Source organism: Takifugu flavidus, chromosome 14 (assembly GCF_003711565.1).
Source record: "Takifugu flavidus isolate HTHZ2018 chromosome 14, ASM371156v2, whole genome shotgun sequence".
Classification (NCBI taxonomy): domain Eukaryota; kingdom Metazoa; phylum Chordata; class Actinopteri; order Tetraodontiformes; family Tetraodontidae; genus Takifugu; species Takifugu flavidus.
Window position 1 is genome coordinate 10,734,780 of NC_079533.1, and position 20,051 is coordinate 10,754,830.

Consider the following 20,051-nt stretch of genomic DNA (forward strand, 5'->3'; position numbering starts at 1 on the left):
CGTTATCACTGGTACATACTGGTGCTCATCCGTCATTTCTCAGCAGCAGGCTTGGAGAGACAAAAGCTGAATTTCAATGGGCTTCTCAAACCTCTGTATCTGATTTGGGGCTTACCTCGCAGTCTGGCTCCAAATGGCTGCTCATTAATCCAACCTCAGGATACAAAAGTGCTCTGTTGCCATTTTACAAACCCACAGGGAGCAAAAATGTTTAGATTTTCTTTTCAAATGAAAGGGAGAGAAGACATCACATGGTGTCATAAATCAGCAACATTTATTTTCACTCTTAGTACATTAAACGTGCATATCAATAAACCCAAATTAATTATAGAAATACCTTTACTGTTACAATAAATATGGCTCTACATTTTCTAGGTTAAATAATAAAAAAACAGACTTCAATATTTACTTTTGTGCACAAAAGAACGACCTCTGGCAGGCATGTACTTCATCACCTCACCTGTCCAATGATTGTACTATAGTTGGGATTTAATATCTGCACTCTGGAAAAATGTGTCTTTCCTTCCCGCTGGGCCTTTTGTGACTTTTACAGTGTCAGAATGACAGATTAAGTCCTGATCTTCCTGTAACTGTGTTCAAATCGACCCGTTTTTTTTTTGTCACAAACAGCTGTAGCAGTGTCAATATTGAGTGTCATATCCAATTTGTGCAGGACAGAATAGTGTTACACACATACACGCACACTCACAGGGACACCCCCCCACCTCCAATACTACGTAGTACAATATTTATTAAGCACTCTGCCTCAGACTTGAGGTCGCCTTTTTTTTTCTTTTTAAAGACGTCTTTAACCCTGGTTATAACCGACATTATGCTGAGTGAGAAAGCAAAATGGAATCAAGATTAAAAGGTTATGATACACCTCATCCACATGTACAGAGACACATCAACACATCAACAACCGTGTCAAAATATCACACACAGCACTTTAAAATAGGTCACCATGAAACTGTTAATTTGATTGCGTGCAAAAATGAACACACCTACTCTTTCACGAAATCCACGCACACGATTGTTCTTTTAAGTCATCTATGTTGAATAATCATTAATGTATAGATTGAATATAAATATGAGCACACTAACACAGTTTTACAGCCCACCTCAGCCTCGCTAACATCTTTCTATGGATGACGACTACAGTCGTGTCCCGTGCAGCAGCTTTATCATCATCAACATCATCGTCATCGTCATCGTCATCATCATCATCATCATCATCATCATCATCATCATCATCATCGTCATCATCATCATCATCATCATCCTGGAAAGCGTCTTGTGCTTTCTTAACACTCAGGAACTAGAAGATCAGTCAGACAGTTGGCCGACTGCAACGAAGAGATAGACGTACAGCTGAAAAGGAAGCGTCGAAAAAGAAGAAACCTGGACTTCCAATTCCGGCGGCTAATTCACAGCTCAGAGAGTGGTAGCAAAATTCTTACTTCTAAATATTCCAAGTGTGTGAGATCTATAATAAATAATGATACAAACGGTTATAAACATTTGTGGAAAATATAGACAAAAACAGAGCGGAAACACATTCTGTAAAAACAAGGAGGGCCTCAGCTTCAGAAGTGGCAGTACGCCTCCAGCGATGCCAGCAGGATGTAGATGAACCACAGCGAGATGAACAGGAAGAAGGTGATGAGCTTGGCTGTCCGTGGTCCCCCCAGCTCTCCGCCAGACACGCTGGGACGCCGGCGGTAGAGCAGCACCAGCACGCACACCACGGCCATGATGGTGAAGACGGTGACGGAGAAGGCCAGGGAGCCCGGGTTCACCTTGAATGGTTTGCCTTTGCTGTGCCAGTAAACGGTGGCGATGGTCCACGCCACGCCGATGCCCAGGAACACGTTCACCGCGTTGCTGCCCGTCACGTTGCCGATGGAGGCGTCGGCGTACTGGTCCTGGATGGCGGCGACCTTGCTGGCGAATGTGTCTGCAGGCAGATGCACAGTGACACAGAAGAGGCATGAATGGAACAGAACAACAGGGCAAAGGTTCCTCTTCAGCTTGGTGGAAACTGATCTAGCTCCCTCTGATTTTCTTTGAATTAAATTCCAGCCTCTGGAAGAGCGTTTGAAGCTCCGTGAATGAAGAACTGGGACACTGATCTTATTCCCGTGTGCCTGTCTGTTGAATATTAAAGACTTGGCAAAATGGGAACAGATGAACACGACCAACGGCAAAAGAAGGCAAACCCTCTGGATTTCTGCCTGAGCAGCTGTATCTGCTGCAGATAAGAAACCCCCACAATAAGCAGAGCTGTGGACACCCACCAGGGACAGAGGTGCCGAGGGCCACGAACACCACGGCGGTGACTGAATCTTTGAGGCCGATGGTGCAGCCGAAATGGGAGGCCAGGTCCCCGGTGACAGCTGTCAGGACGCCAATGAGGGAAATAGACACGAAGAAGCAGGCCCAGCCGTTCCAGTACTCGGTGGGCGGGACGAAAGCGAAAAGGACTTTCCAGAAAACAGTCAGGAAGTGCATGATGTAATCGAAGCAGGACGGCAGGCGCTCTTCGCCGCTCTCCTCCTCATCATCGTCCCCTGAAAAACATAATAGATGGATGACATTTCGTTTTTTAAAAAAATCATGTTTCTTAAAAGAAACAGCCTGCGTGTGAAACTGGATGGAGGCAGCTGGCGGAACCAATCTGTGGGCTGTGTCTCCCCGCCACAGGTGTCCCCAGGGAGGAGGCGGCATCTCAGGGCACCACGGCTCACCTGCGCTGACTGTGACGGCACTGACAAACTGCTCTCGCCAGCTGCTGCTGCCCACCACCAGCGCCAGGTTGGTCTTCTTGATCAGCTTGTCCACCGTGCTCTGCAGACACGAGCACAGGAGGAAAGGTCAGCAGAAGATGCCTCCGAGGGCTCGCGAGTGGGGTGTTAAAACCATCACACGAGACGAGAGATGCTGATGCGGGGAAACAGTGTGCAATTAAGCGTGTCACTTCTCCCATTGTGGCTCACAGTGACTCATCAGAACAGATGCAGGACTGACTACCCCTCAGGAAAACAGGCACAGCACCAGCAGGAAGCTGCTTTGAGTGTGACTGAAACGTCCCACTATAGCCTAAAGTTGGTGTTAACGGAGCACCTGTCTTTCAAGGAGAAACAGCACGAAGAGGAGAGAAAATGCATCACGCCAAGAGCCGACGGCATCCGTCCCCCAAGGCTGCGCATTTTGACCAGCAGACTGCAGAAAGAGTGGACAGAAGCGGGACCGAGGGACTGAAGGGGGGGGCACTTACAGGAGAGGAGTAATTCTCCCCTCATGACAACATGTCCCCCGTCCACAGCGTTTAATGGATGTCCAACCCCTCCCCACTCCGCCCCCCCCAAACTGCATGTCAGCCAGCTACATAACTGATTGAGCACCACTTTAAAAGCTGCATATCGGTTAAATCAAGCAATTTACCCAGAGTGTCTGAGCGCCAATTCCTCAGCTCGGTTCATTCAGGCTGAACGAAACAGCTGCCGAGAGGAGTCATTAGTTAGGTGCACTTTGCAAATATTTCAACATCTACTTCCAGTTAGATTAAATCTTCATTTTCACTCCTTCTACCAAAAAGATTCACATAACTAATAAATGATCGCTAACACCACCGCTTGACCTTACCTGTCCCACAGAAACGTAATCATGAACTGACCTAGTTGATGTCATTTGTTCAAAAAGACATTTATGAGGAAGATTAGCTCTTTCTCTTGAGAGAATTAGGGCAATTCTGACTTTTCCTGACTTATTTTGTGATATTTCTGACTACGAAGAAGAGAAGAAACTGAGTTATTATGTTGAATAGTTTCCCTGCACATTTCTTTTTTAGAGGTTTGCCATCATGTCATAAAACATCTGAAGGTTTGTGTGTGCACGCAGCTGCAAACATCACGATGACAGTAAGAGGCTCTGTTAGAGGGAGATAAAAGGTCATTTATTTTTGCGCTACCTTGAATTCATAGGATTCCTCGATGACCACCTCCAGCTTTGTGTGCTCGCCCAGAGAAGGGCAGCCCATCTTTGACACGTCCTCCGGGCCCACTGTGGCCTTGTTGTCATTAGTGTCTCCTGCAGTGGACACACACACACACACATGGAGAAGTGTTCAGAGGCGTCACACAGGCGTTTTATAACGTGAGACAAAAAGAAGGATGGCTGCACTTCTGCGCCGCTCACCATGTTTCTGTCCCACTTCCAGCAAGATAGGCTCTTCCAACACGATTGTGAACGTTTTATTCTTTTCGTACTCCTCGTCATCAATAATCTTCACATTTAACAGCTTCCTAAGAGAAGGGGAGCCGAGGGGAGAAGATTTTACTGAGCAAATAAGTGCGCCTGTCAGGAAAAACGGCAACGTGCCTTTGCTACCTGTACAAAACGAAACACAGGCAACAGCCGACAAGAGCAGTTTGAGAGAATACAGAATATCTGAAAATAAAAGATACGCTTCCTACACAATGAATCATGAAAGAGTGTTAGATAAGATGCAGACCCGCTTTTTTCCCTCAACCATTTAGTATGCAGCACACAGCAGTGTCTATATATGTGTATGTCTGTGTGTGTGTGTGTGAGAGAGAGAGAGAGAAAGAGAGAGAGAGAGAGAGATTTGCGCCCTCATATCCCACAAGAGGGCAGACTGCTGCTGTCACAACCTTCATTCCATTAGAACGCAAGAGAAATGTAATGAAATGGCCCACACCCCTCCTACACAAAGTTGCATGTCCCGAGAAATTGAATTGTTATCCAGATCTCGGCGGAAATATGCAACACGTATCCGAGGAATCGGAGCGGCTTTATGAAAACTCCATTGCAGATGTCGTCTGCAATGTGCCAGAAAGACATGAGGCTGTGGCATCAAACCATGGCCGGCGTATCTGGCTGCTTCATTCTGCCGTACTGTCACACTGAGTCTTTGTCTCTCCGGCTCCCTAATGATACGTGGGCGGCTGTCTATTTCTGTCTACACTTATACACTCAGGATCCAACATTACACATAAAGAGCTCTTGCTTGCAGAAAGAGAAGATGTTTATTTTAAAAAATGCATCTCACATCAGATGTCTGGGAAAGGCGTTCCTGTGGGGGATGGAGAGCAAGTGCAGCCCCTTCAGCCAGGTCACGGGGGGGTATTTCTTTGCAACTAGTGTGGACTAGAATACAGGAGGTGTTTTTACAGAGTTGGAATTAGACTCAGATTGATCAGTTGTATTTGTGTATTCATAAAGCAGCACTTTTAGAATCCAAGCTGCATCAATAAAGCTAAAAGTGGCTGATCAAAATACATCTAAAGCTCCAGCTAGAGTACAGAGGGGGTCTAGGGATGGAGTAATGCTGGGGTACACGGTCACAACATCAACAAAGCTAACAGTTAGGATACCCAGCTTTACAAGCCCACTTTTCTTTTGTGATGCACTTGATTTCATAAAACAAATTTAAATGTCAAAACGGAACTCAAGTTGCTTCAAATTTGTTTCTAAAAACACAATTAAATCTTTGGATGTCAGAGTGGCTTTAAAAATGTCCCCCTATCCTGCAAAACCATGTCCATGACACTATAATAGCCAACAAACCCTGCACAAACATGAAGACTTTGGCAGTATTAGCTCAAAGCGGTGTAGTATTAAATTGTATTACATGGCTGAAGCTTTGGGCCATCTCATTGTAGAAGCTTCCCTTGCTCCACTTGCTATTGTTCTTATTTCCACTTTTTGTGTATAAATACAGATACAAGAGTCTCCTATCAATATAGCTGCTACTTTTATTTACTGGGCAAACAACGGTAAAATAACCTTACACACCAGGGTGTTGATGCCCCGCCTATCCTCCACATTCTTTATGGCGTGATAAAGATGTTCCATTTTCCTTCTACAGCCATGGAAAAAGGCCACACAGTCAGTCCGGAGGATTCTGGCCTGCCTACAGGTATAAACGTGAGTGATTGTGTGCCTTTATGTGCAGCCCAGAAGAGGATGCTTTGGAAGGATCCAACCTGGTAAAAGTTAATTCGCAGGGGAAAAAAATGCCAACTGGACATATTATAATGGGCTCTATTTCAAATGGAGTCGTATAATTCACATAAGTAATTAGAGATGTGATTTGCATTGTGTTGTTCAGCAACAAAGTGAATTTCAGTACCTGAATGCATCGCAGCAGCAAAATGCTGAAGAGAAATTCCTTTCTCATAACATAGAGTGGACAAAATGTCCACACATTAGTGACCTCATGGTCTTCAAGGGCTGATGTGAGCAGGATCTTTAGATAAAAAACAAAAGATTTTTAACAAAATGAGGTTCTCCTGTCCTGCCAACGCTGATCCAATGTGCGTCTAAACTTTGATTTAGTGCTTCGCCATCATATGTTTTTCTTCTTAAAATGGTGTGAATGGTTCTTTATAGAGGAGCAGGTAATAATGAAATCCATTTCACCATTTCAGTAAAGAAACCAAAAAATGAACTATATTGAGAACACTGATTAGAATAATTACACCTTTAGCTGTCCATGGCTGTAATAATCATACTTTACATAATCACCTGTTCTATTTTTCACTAACCGAAAGGTTTCTACCTGAGATGAACATCAAAACCAAAGAGCTGAAGTTCGGTTCCTCAAAAAAAGAAAAGAAATACCTGTATATAAATAAGCAACAACATTACATGGATGGGTGCACACTGACTCTGTTTTGTTGCTCCCCTTTTTAAAAAACACTGTTTACTGATCAAAACCAGGAAACCTTGCACGAGTTGGTTTAGGGTTGTTTCATTTTGTTCACCATCAATTAAAACCAAAATTGAATTGAGGGGTTATAACTAAAGAAACGTGTGGAAAACACTTGAATAAAAACCATTTCTAGCGCCCGTGGGCCTATTATGATTAATTTAACGGTTTAACCAAGGTGCTGAGTGCCGCGTGTTCAGGCCGCTCTGTTTAGGCCAAAATAGTGGAGGTGCTCTCTAGCAGCATGCACAGCCACCCAATAGTTACAAATATAGACGTAAATATGATCAACAGACGTATCTTCGGGGTGCTTTTACCATGTTATCCTGCACTAACGCTGCAGCTCAGCTGTTGTCCAGTGTCGGTGATCTCGACTACAAGGGGTGTGAGCTGTAACCAGCACAGGATATTGATTTTATCCCTCTGAAGTGATTCCTCAACAGCTCTTTTTATCGTTGCTTATGCAACTGCCCCCATTACCCACCTCAGCCTCAACTAGTGTGGTTAATGCCACTCAGGAGAAAGGAGCACATTCATCATCAAAGGGCTGGTGCGCACTTCTCTGACGAATCCGCGAGCGTTGAAATCTGAAATGCGTCTCTGTGTCAGCCTGTTTACTTTGCCCGTGGTTTGTGTTGGTGTATCATAATCTATTTACTGCAGCAGAATTCTGATGGTACATTTTTATTTGAACCATTCCTCCTTGTCAGAAGCTTACGAACTTGCATTTCGCCTCCTCTGTAGCGGTGATAGGACAAACACACACACACACACACACACACGCGCACACACACACACGCACACACACACACACACGCACACAAAGAGCTGCCAAGTGTCAGCTCTTTGTCCTAAACGCCCAGGGAAACATGCAGACAAGAAAAGCCTGCACCGTTAGAGGGATGAACTTTGGCAGCCTGCTGCGGAGATACACGCTCTCATGTTCAAGCTCCTCCTCAGCTGCTGAGAAGGACGAGCCTGCACGAGCCGGAACGCTTTAGAGACGCAAAGACTGACAAGTGAGGAACCGTAGTTTCACCTCCATCTTTTAACGGGGCCGAGCAAAGACTCCAAATTAAATAACCTCATAAAAAATTCAGTCGAGTCGAGCATCTGAAGAGCATAAGGCAGTAACGGGATCTCATCTTTCGGAAAAGACTTCGGGAATCTCTTTAACAGGGACAATTGTGCTCCATGTCTCCGCACAGACTTTGATAAATAGCTTCATGTAGCAAAGAGAGATGAATGGATTCTTGAAGGAATGACTCTTGATGATACCATCTCCCCAACCTGACAGAAATCATCTTAGATCAAACACCCTGCTAGCTAAGAAGGGGAAAATGCCGCTGTGATTCGAGGGAATTTTGAAAGTTTTACCCAATAACTTTGTGATCAGTGTGCTCCTCTATCATCTCTATCCTTGAATCTTATTACCTGGTTGCACCATAAAGCCTGCTAGAAGAACACACCAGACCACAGAAAGTCTGCAGAACTGTGTGTCACCATCACCGTAAGAGTCGGATGTGGAGCTTCTAGTTACGGAATGCTCTGCCTGTGTTTTAATGCAGATTCAGCCTCCAGCCTCGTCTCTTGCATTGTTGAACATGGCTGCCTAATGAGCTCTCAGCTTTAGTACCTTCCAGCACGAGCTTGGGAGGTTTTAAGACTCCTTCGACCCTTCAGAGATTTTCTTTAATTACACAAGTGCTCAAAACGATCCTTCACTTCCCCTTCGGAGCTGAATTTTGTTAAATGTGGGTGTGGAGCGGGCTTGCTCCCCAGGTTTTAACACGCTATCATAAATGTGCAGATACGTAATGATATGAGCACTGCGAGGGAGAAAAAAAAGAGACAAATCGAAAGATCTGCATCCACCTGCTTCTCCTCCCACTCGTCCATCCTACACAATACACCTCCACACAGACCCTGGAATCCTCTTCACAGACTGATTCATTTGAACATTTTACTCTTTTGTTTTGTTCTGTGGTGAGCTGCAGATCATTTCATGATGAGACTCTGTGGCCGAGGTTATTTTTGCCTCCCGTTTAAAGCAAAATAAAAAATCCCAGCTATGGACAATCGCCAGCTCCTCTTCTCAGCATAGTGAAGCGCCGCAAGTGAAGTCATCATCACAACAAATCTTCACGAGAGGAGCTCAGCTGATCCGTTTTCTAAAAACTGGCTCATTTCTTGGCTGCTTTTGTGCTTTTGTACCATCAAGCCCTGTCACGTGCACGCCCTCCTTCTGCATTAAACACCTGTCTGATTCCTCTCCCTTTGTTTTCTGCAGTGCAGTGTTCAGTGCTTTTCACTGCACTCCCATATAACCTCCAGAGAAATCCCCAAAGACTGCTTGTTAATTCATTCACAGAAAGATCCTTTCAAGCTTCTTCTTCTTCTCTTTTTCCCCCCTTCTTTTACATCAGCCATAAGGTTTCATTAGCTGCCTGACAATTACATCCTTTTACACTCCCACATCAGCTCTGAGAAAGATCTAAACTTTTCTATGACTCATGAAAACAGTCACTTTGTCCTTTATGAGAAGAGACCATTTGCAGTAATCTTACTGCGCAGAAATGTCTGGGCCCTTCAAAGGACCCTCGTTTTAAATTTATAACACTATTATGCACATCAAGGCACAGAGTATCCCGCACATACGTGAAGATTAGTGCTTTTGTCTGCATGTTTCATAAAACTAAACATATCAAGGGCAACTGTGAGGCCAAAAAAAAAACCCAATTCAAATGGGACCTAATGTGAAATATGGATCTAAAGTTGACTTTGAATTCTGAATATTATGGATATCTGTACACATTCTTCAATAAAATTTGCTTCAGCTATAAACTCTTTTACTTGAATTACTAAAAGCAAAATACATAAATAATTATAATTTCCAAATGAAAGTCTCCTGAAAAGATTTATTAGAGTGCGTTCTTAAGTAATGAAATGGGGTGTTTACTTACATGGTTTCATCATTCTGAAACTCCAGTTTCCCCGACACCTCTTCGTAGTCCTCCCCTGCCTTGGCGGTGCCCTCTACTGTGTGGTACGGCACCGCCACCTTCCCCCTCGCCCCAGACGTCCGGTGGACCTTCACCTGCATGTTGCCGATGCTCTCGCTGACCTTCGTGGTGTCACTCTCGAATGTGAAAATGCCAGCGTGGTCGTCGTCGTAGATGGTAACGGTAGCGGTGTGATCTTTTCCCAAGGCTGCCTTGGGGGGGACGTGAGAGGAGGTACCCACCGTGCTGTTGCTGGAGGTGATGGAGTTCGGCTCCAGTACGGAAACCTCAGCTCTGTGGGCAACCCTGGGGTTGCTCAGACGCACGTAAAAGTGCTCATCTTCCTCGAAAATGTCATCGTCGATGATGCCAACGGTGAACTCTTTTGTGGTCTCACCGGGCTTGAACACCAAGGTGCCCTCAGCAAACTCATAGTCGGAGCCGGCGCTGGCAGTGGCGTCCTCTGTGCGGTAATCCACCTGTGGCACAAAGAAAAAGTCTTTAAATATTAATCTGACAAAACAACTATTCTGCGAGATTTAAGGCAGATTTTATATTCAAGAAATGTCCAAATGTTTGTGTGCTGGCTGTTCTCTTCAATATTTACATTCTTGTATCAAAACACTGTTTAGAAAGAGTTTTTTCTCATTTTAAGAAGGGCGGGGCAGAGCTGGGAAAAACACAAACAAACGGGGTTAACGGAGTTTTGGATGGTATTAGGTACGAATGAGTTCGGATTGATTGTGCCAGGATCAATATAGGAAAAACATTGAGCCACACCTGATCCCTGCCTTCACTCCCGACCTCCCACACGCCAGCACATAGACTTGGCACTCATGGATCTGTTGTCTTGCAAACACTCCTTTGTGGAGCGTAAGATAAGGCCCGGGAGATCTATCTGATTCATCAGACAGGAGGTGCAGATAGGCCTTACATAAAGGTCTCACATTTTAAAATAAAACTGACCCAGACGAACCGTAATGATGGAGGTTGCGGCGTGCGGGTACTTTACAGCAAAAGTGCTGAAAAGATCAAACACATTAAGGTTTTTTGTGTTTTCTCTTTAGTGTTTTAGATTGGTTGTTCAAGTCGTGCTTCCACTCAATAACTCCCAAAAATGTGTTTTTAAAACAATCCCACGCTCTTTAAACATTTGATGATTGATGATAATAAAATCCCAGGGAAATCATTCTAACAATAATTCCGTCCTTATTTATTCTAACAATAATTCCGTCCTTATTTATTCTAACAATATTTCCATCCTTATTTACCTTCACTGTGCAGCCACTCTCTCCTCCATGTCTGCTCACCGACAGCTTCAGCGAGCCACAGTTCTCAAAGCACTGGTAGTGAGAGGGATCGAACTGGAGGTAGATCGTGTGGGGATCCTCCTCCTGCCCGGTCGCCTCGTGGCAGCTCACCACCTTCCGGGCCTGGTCGGCGGCGTGCTTCTTCAAGATGTTTCCAGCTCCGATCATCATGCGAGTGGCTTGAATCCGATAGAAGGCCCGACTCTTCTGCTGCTGGATCAGAACTTGGTAGTTGGCCATCTCGATCAGCTGCTCAATGTCCTTCTCTGGGTGCCTCTGTTTTAGCTCTTTCAGAGTGCGAGCCATCTCCCGCCGGGCTTCCTCCTCCTGATCCTGCTCCGAAATCATCCCTGCTCCTTCTTCCAATCCTTCCAGCATCCCGTCCAGAGCCTCTTTTGGGTGCGTGTGGGAGTTTCCACCTTGGCCGTCCATTTCCAAGTCCATTTTAGTGAACATGGCATCTCCCTCTGATTCGATGATGATGCCACGGGTCTTATCAGCGCGGTAACGCTTGTGGACGTACTTGTAGAAGAGCAGACGGCGGTCAGCGATCCAGGCTTGCAGCACGCACAGAGGGAAGAAGCAGAAGGTGAGGACGGCCTCCCATACCTGCACTTCACCAGGGGAGAACACAGACAGGATGAGATACAACCAGATGTAGGCAAAGATGCTCCAGGCGGCCGTGACGAAAAACACCCGCAGGTGCTTTATCTTTCGGGTCTCATTTTCCGGCACCACGTAGACGCAGATCGCAATGATGATGAACATGTTGAATGCAGCGCTGCCCACAATGGTGCTGGGGCCGAGAGAGCCAGCGTCGAAGTTATGGCCGATCACTTCGATGACAGACAGCAAGATCTCCGGCGCTGACGAGCCCAACGCCATCAGGGTGAGGTTGGAAACCGTCTCGTTCCATATGCGCACGGTGGTGGTCGTGGTCTCGCCGTTGGGCTTCTTGATAGTGATCTCCTTCTCCTGAGAGGTGATGACCTCAATAGAAGACATGAAGCGGTCGGCGATGATGGACATGCCCAGAAACATGTATATGAGCGCTGCAAAGTAGACTATGGCGCGCGCCACCTTGTCGCCCACAGCAGGATTTTGTGGGTTCCACAAGGGCAGCACCACGCCCTCTGGGCAGTTGTCTTCAGTGGAGCAGTTACCTGCCGTCCTGCCGGCATCTTCATGACTGACACTACCGTGGGAGAAATGGGTGACTCCTGGGAATAGAATGATAAAGATGGAGATGAGGGTACGCGGCATGATGGACGGGGTAAAATTCAGGACAGGCTTGGGCAGAAACATGGCAGCACGGGAATTCTCAGAGCCTTCTGATGCCGGAATTCAATTCGCGCCACATGTGGAGGTTGACAGAAGCATCTGCAAGACAGAGAAGGATTTGTGTGGAGGATGAGTTTGCCGTCATTCTGACCAAAAATCCTCATCCGGAGTTCTATTTTTACCACAACCTTTACACGCAGAACTTTTGCAACACCAAAGTGCTCACAGTCATGCTCTTTTGTATGCTAATGATGTGGGATAAAACGGTCGGCATGGTCCGAGCTCGGAAAGCCAGAAATATTGGCGCCTACCACTCATTGAGTCATTGCTTCTGAACTACCCTGTCAAACACCTACACACATAATGTGGTCATTTTGTGCGAAGATATTGGAGAAATGTTGCCCTCCAGGCCGGCAGCACTGACAGAAAAAGTGGCCCCGTGTACCGCTACGCTGGGACGAACACCAGGAATATACCTGACTACAATAACAGCAGTTCCAGTTCAGTGAAATGTGATGGAGAAAAAATAGTGTAACTGGAAACGTGTAAGGGACCGACGGTCCCGCACTCTCTGCTGGAAATGTTCCATTGAGCTCCAACTGAAAATTAGATTTGCGGCCTGCAGCAGAATTTGACATCTTGTTGTGTGCAGCACATGTTCTGCTTGTTATGCAGCAGGCGGGGAGGATGCTGTTCTGGCTGTTCCTCTTTTCCATGAAAGTGTAAAAGACGTGATTCAACTCTAAGCTGATTTTGATGAAGCAGCGCTGGCTTTCAAAATGAAGATCTCTTGATTACTGCCCCCCCCTCAGTTCTGAATTAAACTAACACGTGGAACTGTGGAAGTCATAATCTGATTGCTGAACACAAAAATAAGCCATCAGAATAGAATAGAATAGAATAGAATAGAATAGAATAGAATAGAATAGAATAGAATAGAATAGAATAGAATATTTCCTTTGGCACACAAACCTACACTGATTTTGTGTGGGTGATGTTTCTATGGTAAAAGCAGCCTCTCCAACTGGCGTTTCTGAGGCATTTTGGGCAATACTATAGAGGGGAAAAAAGTGTGGGCATATTTACATACTTATTTATTTACATATTTACATGCATATTTCCAATGCTCTAAAGCTGACAGGAAGAAAATTATAAGTAAATGTAATTTCTCTCACAACCTAATTTCTTGGATTGTAACCTCAGCCTGAAATTGATGCTTTTTTTAGGTCAACCAAGACCAATCTTTTCCGTTTCTCAAGGATTGACACATTAAAAATATAATCCGAATCTGATTAAGTTCTCAGATGCATCCCTGTTTGGTAAACAGGGGTCTCACACTTGTATTGCTGTATGAGTCATTCTCGACTGCTGGCACTGGCTTTCTGAGCAACGTTCAAAATAAAAAATAACGGCCATTTCATTTTGGAATAAGAGTCCTTATAAATTACATTTCTGCTGCTGTTTGGGGAATCTAAACTCATAAAACATACAACAGACAGAAATAAATGGCCCATAAATAATGTAATTATCCCCTGACTGATGGGAGAAAGCGTGACTTCTACAAGACTCAAACCTTTATATATATTTATATTTATATATGTATATATTTTTTTGTAAAAGTAAAAGAACGAAGTGCATCACTCACCTGGGTGTAGCAGGAGGTGGCGACCTCAGGAAAGGAACTTATCTTTCATATCACTGTGGGGGAAAATGATACATTAGTAAATGTTACACAGCGCTTTGCCGTCACCATAACCAGCGACGCAGTTATAGCACAGCAGAGTTTGCAAACCAGGTAGGTGGGTCTGTGACAGGTGGGTTGAAAGTAACAACATAATGCATCTTTGTGGCAGACGCGGTGATTCAAAGAGGATAACTTTCAAATGAGCCGACGACATTAAGGAAAAAATCCAGTCAATACGTGGATCGGGCAATTGGTGCGCGTGCCATAGCGGCTCATACTTACGAGAAATCCCCGATTCTCAGCTGGACCCCCTCGCAGTGTGGCTCCCCTGCACCAGATCCACGATAGACCGCAACCCTTGTGCCATCCACACCGCACGCTGGTGTAATGGTGTTGGCTGTTGCGCTGTCTTGGGAATGACGCGTGTAGCTTCCAGCCGAGCTGCCTCGCAATAATTCTGACAGGTACCTCGGAAAACTTAACACTGCGGGGTGGGTGACTCTGTTTTAGATTCACTCCCACAAGGCTAAGTGGGTTTTTTTTTTGTTTTACTCAAAACACCACAATGCGTTTCTGCTGTCTTGGTGATGCGTAAAATAAAATATTAAATTGTCGCCGCTCTCCTCTTTCGTCCCGCTTGAATTTGCCTTAAAAATAATCCTCAAAACTGCAGCTTTCTCTGATGTGTTCAGAGTGTTTAATTGGTCCGTAATGTAAAAGGAATACGGGGGTAAAAGAACCTCTTGGTATTTGCAGTCTGAGCTTGAACGCAAAGAACCAAACAGGACTGCACGTAAGAGTAGGCGTGAATGAATGAAGGACTGAGCGAAGGCACGCCAGCAGGGATCAGCACAAGATGAGATGTCAGGCGGAGGAACGGTGACAGTCCACAAAAGAGGAGAGAGTGGTGGTGTGCAAAACGCAGGTCTTTTCTTACTCTTGGCGCTGGCACGAAAAAAAAAAAAAACGATGAGCGAGAAGGAGGAAAAAAACCAGCGGTAAGACCGCAGAAACAGGGGAGGAGACGTTTGCAAACAGCCAAACAGCGCCGCACGCACGGCTGCTCCTCCTGCGCATCGGGACACCAGGACGAATGACCATTTCACTTCGAACGTCTCATTATTTGCCCATTGTTGCTAACAATCCCCGGCGCAGATGACCTAATGCACAGAATCCTGTGAGACGACGCAGCGGGCTGCCGACCGTCTGCACGTTTACAGACCAGTAATAAAGAAAGAAACTATCATTATAAAACTCTGAGAGCTGAGAAACATCATGCAGACCGCTCTAAAGTATGAGTAAGTAAAACTCTAAAGAGCCGTACTGCCTCATAAAGTTCAATTATGTCAGCAAACAGGAGGGAAAATGAGCCAACTTTCTGGTGTTTATCTTCAGGCAGGTCATGCGGTGATTATGGGTCTGTGCATTAATAAGTGGGCGATGGCCTGTGAAATATCCAACCAGCGCCATCTAATTTTTATCTCCTTGGTTCTAACTCTCACAATCCTATAAATCATAAAAACACAAGTGTTTGTTGTCGCAGGGCATCGCGGAGGGGTTGGCTGCAGCTGGCCAGCTGTCTGACCAGCTTTATGGCATCAGGGCTAAAAATACAGCTTTTATTTGGATAAAATTCATTTAGCTTTTATTTGCCTGTAACAACAAATGTAAACTGCAGATTGCCCACCTGAGGGGGCAATTATGACAAACCTCAGGGAGAAATAAAGGAAATTAGACTGGGATGCGGAGGAGAGTAAAACACTGGGGGGAGGGCAACACACCCAAAACACCTTCAGTATACTGGGAATGCAGTTTAATGAAGGGGGGTGGGGGGGGGGGGGGGGGCTGTGCGGTCTCACCTATGGAGATGTTTTTAATAAGTCCAGAGCTGCATTAATGCCAGCACATTCCTGCACCATGATCAATACCCTCTTCTCTGGACTTCACACAACTATTTGCTACAGAATTGATTAAATCTTAGCTCCACCTTAATTGATATGTGAGAGTGATTCATGTGCTCACCTCCAGAACTAGTAGAGATTTAGGCCGATCCAAAGACGGCTTGAAGCTTCCACGACATTCTCTTCATAAGCAGACATGTCCGTCAATGTCAGGGGTGGACATCGAGGGCCGTATCCAAGCCAGACTCTCTGTCCTACAGGTAAATACGTTCACCCGGGGTTCCCTTTACCTTGGTGAAAGCATTTCCTGCCTGGTAGGATGCAAATCCCGGCTTGAATTCAACCCTGAAATGGATTTGGCCTCCTCTGATGGGCAAGTTTTGCATCCTACCAGGGAGAAACCGCTTTCACCAAGGTAAATGGAACCCCAGGTGAACATATTCACCTGTGGGACAGAAAGTCTGGCTTGGATCCGGCCCTCGAGGACTGGATTTGCCCACCCCGGTCAATGTCAAGGCAGAACAGAGGATGGTAATCAGCACCATGGACAGAACCACAGTCAGGTTCGAAGTCAGCACCATGGACAGAACCACAGTGAGGATCATAGTCAGCACCATGGACAGAACCACTGACGTCACTACAGTCAGGACCATGAACCATCAGCCACCACCAACTGTAGTTTGTAAGTAATTAACCAGTTCTGCTAGATCCACAGGAACGATCTTTTACAGTTATCTCTAAAAATAAAACTTAATATTTCTCATGAATAATTAATATTTGTTTTTTGTATAGTATTTTTAATTCAGTTTATGATGTGTTGTATAGAGAAGACACAATATTACATATATATAATAGATCACCATATGAGTATAAATACAACACTTTTATTGTCGTATCATAGCAGTAGAATCTATGGACACTGTAAAAGTAGATTAAATTGACAAAAATAATTCTAATGAAATATATCAAAATGGGGAATCACTTGGATATAATGTGCCTCCAAATAGTATTTTAAAAAAGTTAATCTAATATGAGAGACATTGCATATTTAATGTATTTGTGTATCTTTTTATTGGAATATTAATTTTCTTTAAGGATCTCACTATTTGTTTTATGAGTATTGAGAAAACATAAAACAAGAATGAAACACACACTGAATGAACCCTATTTTGCAATGATCCTAATCAGCATATCCAAATTTCAAATAAAACAAGCCTCAAACTTAAGGAACACAGCAGGATTCATTTTGTTCCGTAACATCAAATGTTTTTCTTTGGGGTTTTTTTCTTTCCTTGCATGAAAAACCGCCCTTTCTAAATTTGCTTCAGTTACTGTGGAAACCATGTGTATCCATGTATCCATCGCCCGTATGGTCAGAGTCCTGCTCAGACTGGTGAATACTCTGCAGGACCGGAGGTTTGCAGCTACTGTTGCTCCCTTGAGGGAACATTGAGGGAACAGGCAGGCAAGCACAGAAAGATGATACACCTTATTGATCCCACAAGTGAAAACTCGAGTAGCCTGCCCCAGACAGACACATTTGTGTGTGTGTGTGGGGGGGTTCTTCCTTACTCAGGGGTAGCTCGGCAGTGCTCTGATGGTGTGCTCGCACCTCATCCTGACCTCATCCCACTCCTTTATGGCTTCCACCCCCCTTTTTATTTTCTGCAGCGATTCCACTTGTTTTTGGTGACCTAAAGAGGAGCTGAATTGTAATGATGAGGTGGGTTGATGGCTCTCATCTCAGTGACCTGGGTTTTTCTGTGGCCACTTCCTGTCTCTGTGGGACTCAGACTTATATCCTGAGCCTCTGCTATGGTGCCTTCATTTGTGGCCTTGTTGCCACTTATTGAGCCAATTTTATTATATTTATACAGGTTTAACAACATTATGATGTCATTGCTATGAATCCTGTGGCTCTGTGGGGATGAACCACTGGGATTCAGGCTAATGAAAGGTCACAGGGCATCTGATTGGTATACAGTATTCCCCACTCAATGGTAACTTGGCTAACTGACCATCTTCTAGAGCAGTTTTCTCATTGTGCTTCCTGCTGATGGTCCTGTTGAATCTTCTTTAGCCTTGTTGTGGTACTTCTGGACCGGTTGCAGTTTCCTGCTCTGCTGTGATTTCAATAATCACGTTATCACCTCAAAAAACTTCTCTGTCTGTCTCCAAGCTCCCCATCTCAACACCATTAACCTGACAAACATTTTAAAGCAACATTAAGCTGTAAAAATGTCTGTGAGCTGAAATTTATGAGTGAAATATTGAACGTCTGTGTTCATGATCAATAAAGCTTTATTTAAACGAGTAGCTCTTGCACTGACCACACCTCGTTGCCACCGCATTGATGGGTTTACTGTCCATCTGGTCTCACAGGAGGTGTGATTCTGGATGTAGGAGATGTCCCACTGGCCCATTTTATCATCGCACTGGGAAATACTGAGCTTTAATTCCCGCTGATGCTCTTGTGGCTGTGTTTAATGATTCATCCTGCTGTTAATCATTATAGTCCTGCTGCAGATCTAAATATAGATGCGGACGGAATGAGCCGAGCCTTCTTTACTTACAGCCATCAGTGGCGTTTTATCTGCATCACTTGGCTTTAAATGGGGGTTTTATTTAAAGCCATTGGAGAACTTTAAAATTCTGCGTAGAGACGTTTTTTTAATTCAAATGGGACCATCTGTTGCGCTCTCTCTGATGTTGCCACCTCGTGGGAGACTTGTGATAAAACATAAATTATATTTCCAGACATTTACTCTTGATTAAAAATGAATCCCCAACGCCAATACCAAAATACGACAGTATTCAACACATTTACTCATTTATCCTTTATACTGAATTGGTACTTTAAATAATTATACTAGTTGCAAATAAATAAGTGATATTTAAAATAATACTTCATGTATTTTGGCAAGATTTAGATTTACCATATTGTTTCCAATATTTACGATACAGTGATAAATAACCAAATAAATGAATAAGTGAATGGAACTGCAGTTAATTATTATCGTCAGCAGATGGCAGCAGCAGATTGGATCATCATTTCAAATGCTACAGAACATTTTGAACAACGTAAATCCGAAAGAAAGATCATTTCATTGGTAATAATAGAGAAAGTGAGATTAGCAAACATCAAAAGTTGATTACTCTAAAGGTTTGAAGGCCAACCTTTGTGGTTGTTCCGATTTCCTGAGCTTCTGATGAGGCTCTGAGCTGAGGCAGACTTCAGGTCAGTGAGGGTTCAATGATTAGCTCTGGCATAGCTGACATATCACAACTCACCCAGATCAGGTCCCTGTCATCATATATGATGACTTATTGAAATGTGGTCAAATATTAAAGAATACAAATCAGAGCAAATCCCACAAATTTAACTTTCCCTCTCTGTATTCCTCCACTGAGTCACTCTGCATTCAGGTAATAGAAAAGCAGAGCTGTCATGGCTCTGCTGACTGGAATACTTTTAAAAGGTAAGAAACGGCAGACAGTGTTAAACATAGTGATCCAAAGTCACTATGGCGACAGATTTGGTAAATTTGGTAAATTTGGCGACACCTGGTGGTGTGTATGCAGATCACACGGACTGTTCTCAGAGACCCTGCAGTGTTTTTCACATCCACCCCTACACGCATTTCCAATCCAGAGATTTTCTGTTGTTCAAATAATATTTCTACCTACGGACTGATACAGTGGTTAATATGCAACAAAATGCCTCTTTATATTATTGTCACACTTTATTAGATTATACATGATAGTTAAATACAGTTTGTGACACTAGATTCTAAAATCCTCACAAAGGAGAAGAGATACACACAAACATGCAAAGAGCTAAAATACAGAGTAATTCTAAAGATATTTATTATATTCAATCCATTCAACAATTTGTTGGCTTTGTCTTTTCTAGTCATCTTCTTTTTCTAAACGCTTTTCGACAAAGATTAAAACAGAAGAAACGGATATTAAAGTGAGTCTTTTCCACATATATGTGAACAGCTATGACAGAAAGAAAAGAAACAACCTGAGTGAGAATGAAAGCAGCTCAAAATCAGACATTTAACGAAATGATAGATGACTAAAACGCTTTGGTGGAGAAGAAACGATGATGTAGTCGGATGCAGACAGAAGGAGGTG

The 20,051-nt window shown here is 44.2% G+C and overlaps 1 protein-coding gene across 1 annotated transcript; it reads right to left on the reverse strand.

Annotated features, from left to right (window-relative positions):
- Window positions 1–252: 252 nt before the first annotated feature.
- Window positions 253–15,175, reverse strand: slc8a4a (solute carrier family 8 member 4a). The gene is made up of 9 exons (XM_057054426.1): window positions 14,293–15,175; window positions 13,972–14,024; window positions 11,007–12,425; window positions 9,697–10,214; window positions 4,198–4,304; window positions 3,971–4,089; window positions 2,748–2,847; window positions 2,298–2,570; window positions 253–1,957 (listed from the first exon to the last, which is right to left on the reverse strand). The coding sequence occupies exons 3-9, from the start codon at window positions 12,348–12,350 to the stop codon at window positions 1,587–1,589; spliced, it is 2,832 nt and encodes a 943-aa protein (XP_056910406.1). The 5' UTR covers window positions 12,351–12,425; window positions 13,972–14,024; window positions 14,293–15,175; the 3' UTR covers window positions 253–1,586.
- Between the last annotated feature and the right edge of the window lie 4,876 nt (window positions 15,176–20,051).

Bases quoted from the DNA above. Each gene is read 5' to 3' on its own strand.
- slc8a4a (XM_057054426.1), bottom strand. From the start codon at position 12,350: ATGTTTCTGCCCAAGCCTGTCCTGAATTTTACCCCGTCCATCATGCCG. The intron at 10,215-11,006 runs GTAAATAAGGAT...TTTGTGCCACAG, and splicing joins AGAGTGGCTGCACAGTGAAG to GTGGATTACCGCACAGAGGA. The intron at 4,305-9,696 runs GTAAGTAAACAC...CCCTTCTCTTAG, and splicing joins TTTCAGAATGATGAAACCAT to GAAGCTGTTAAATGTGAAGA.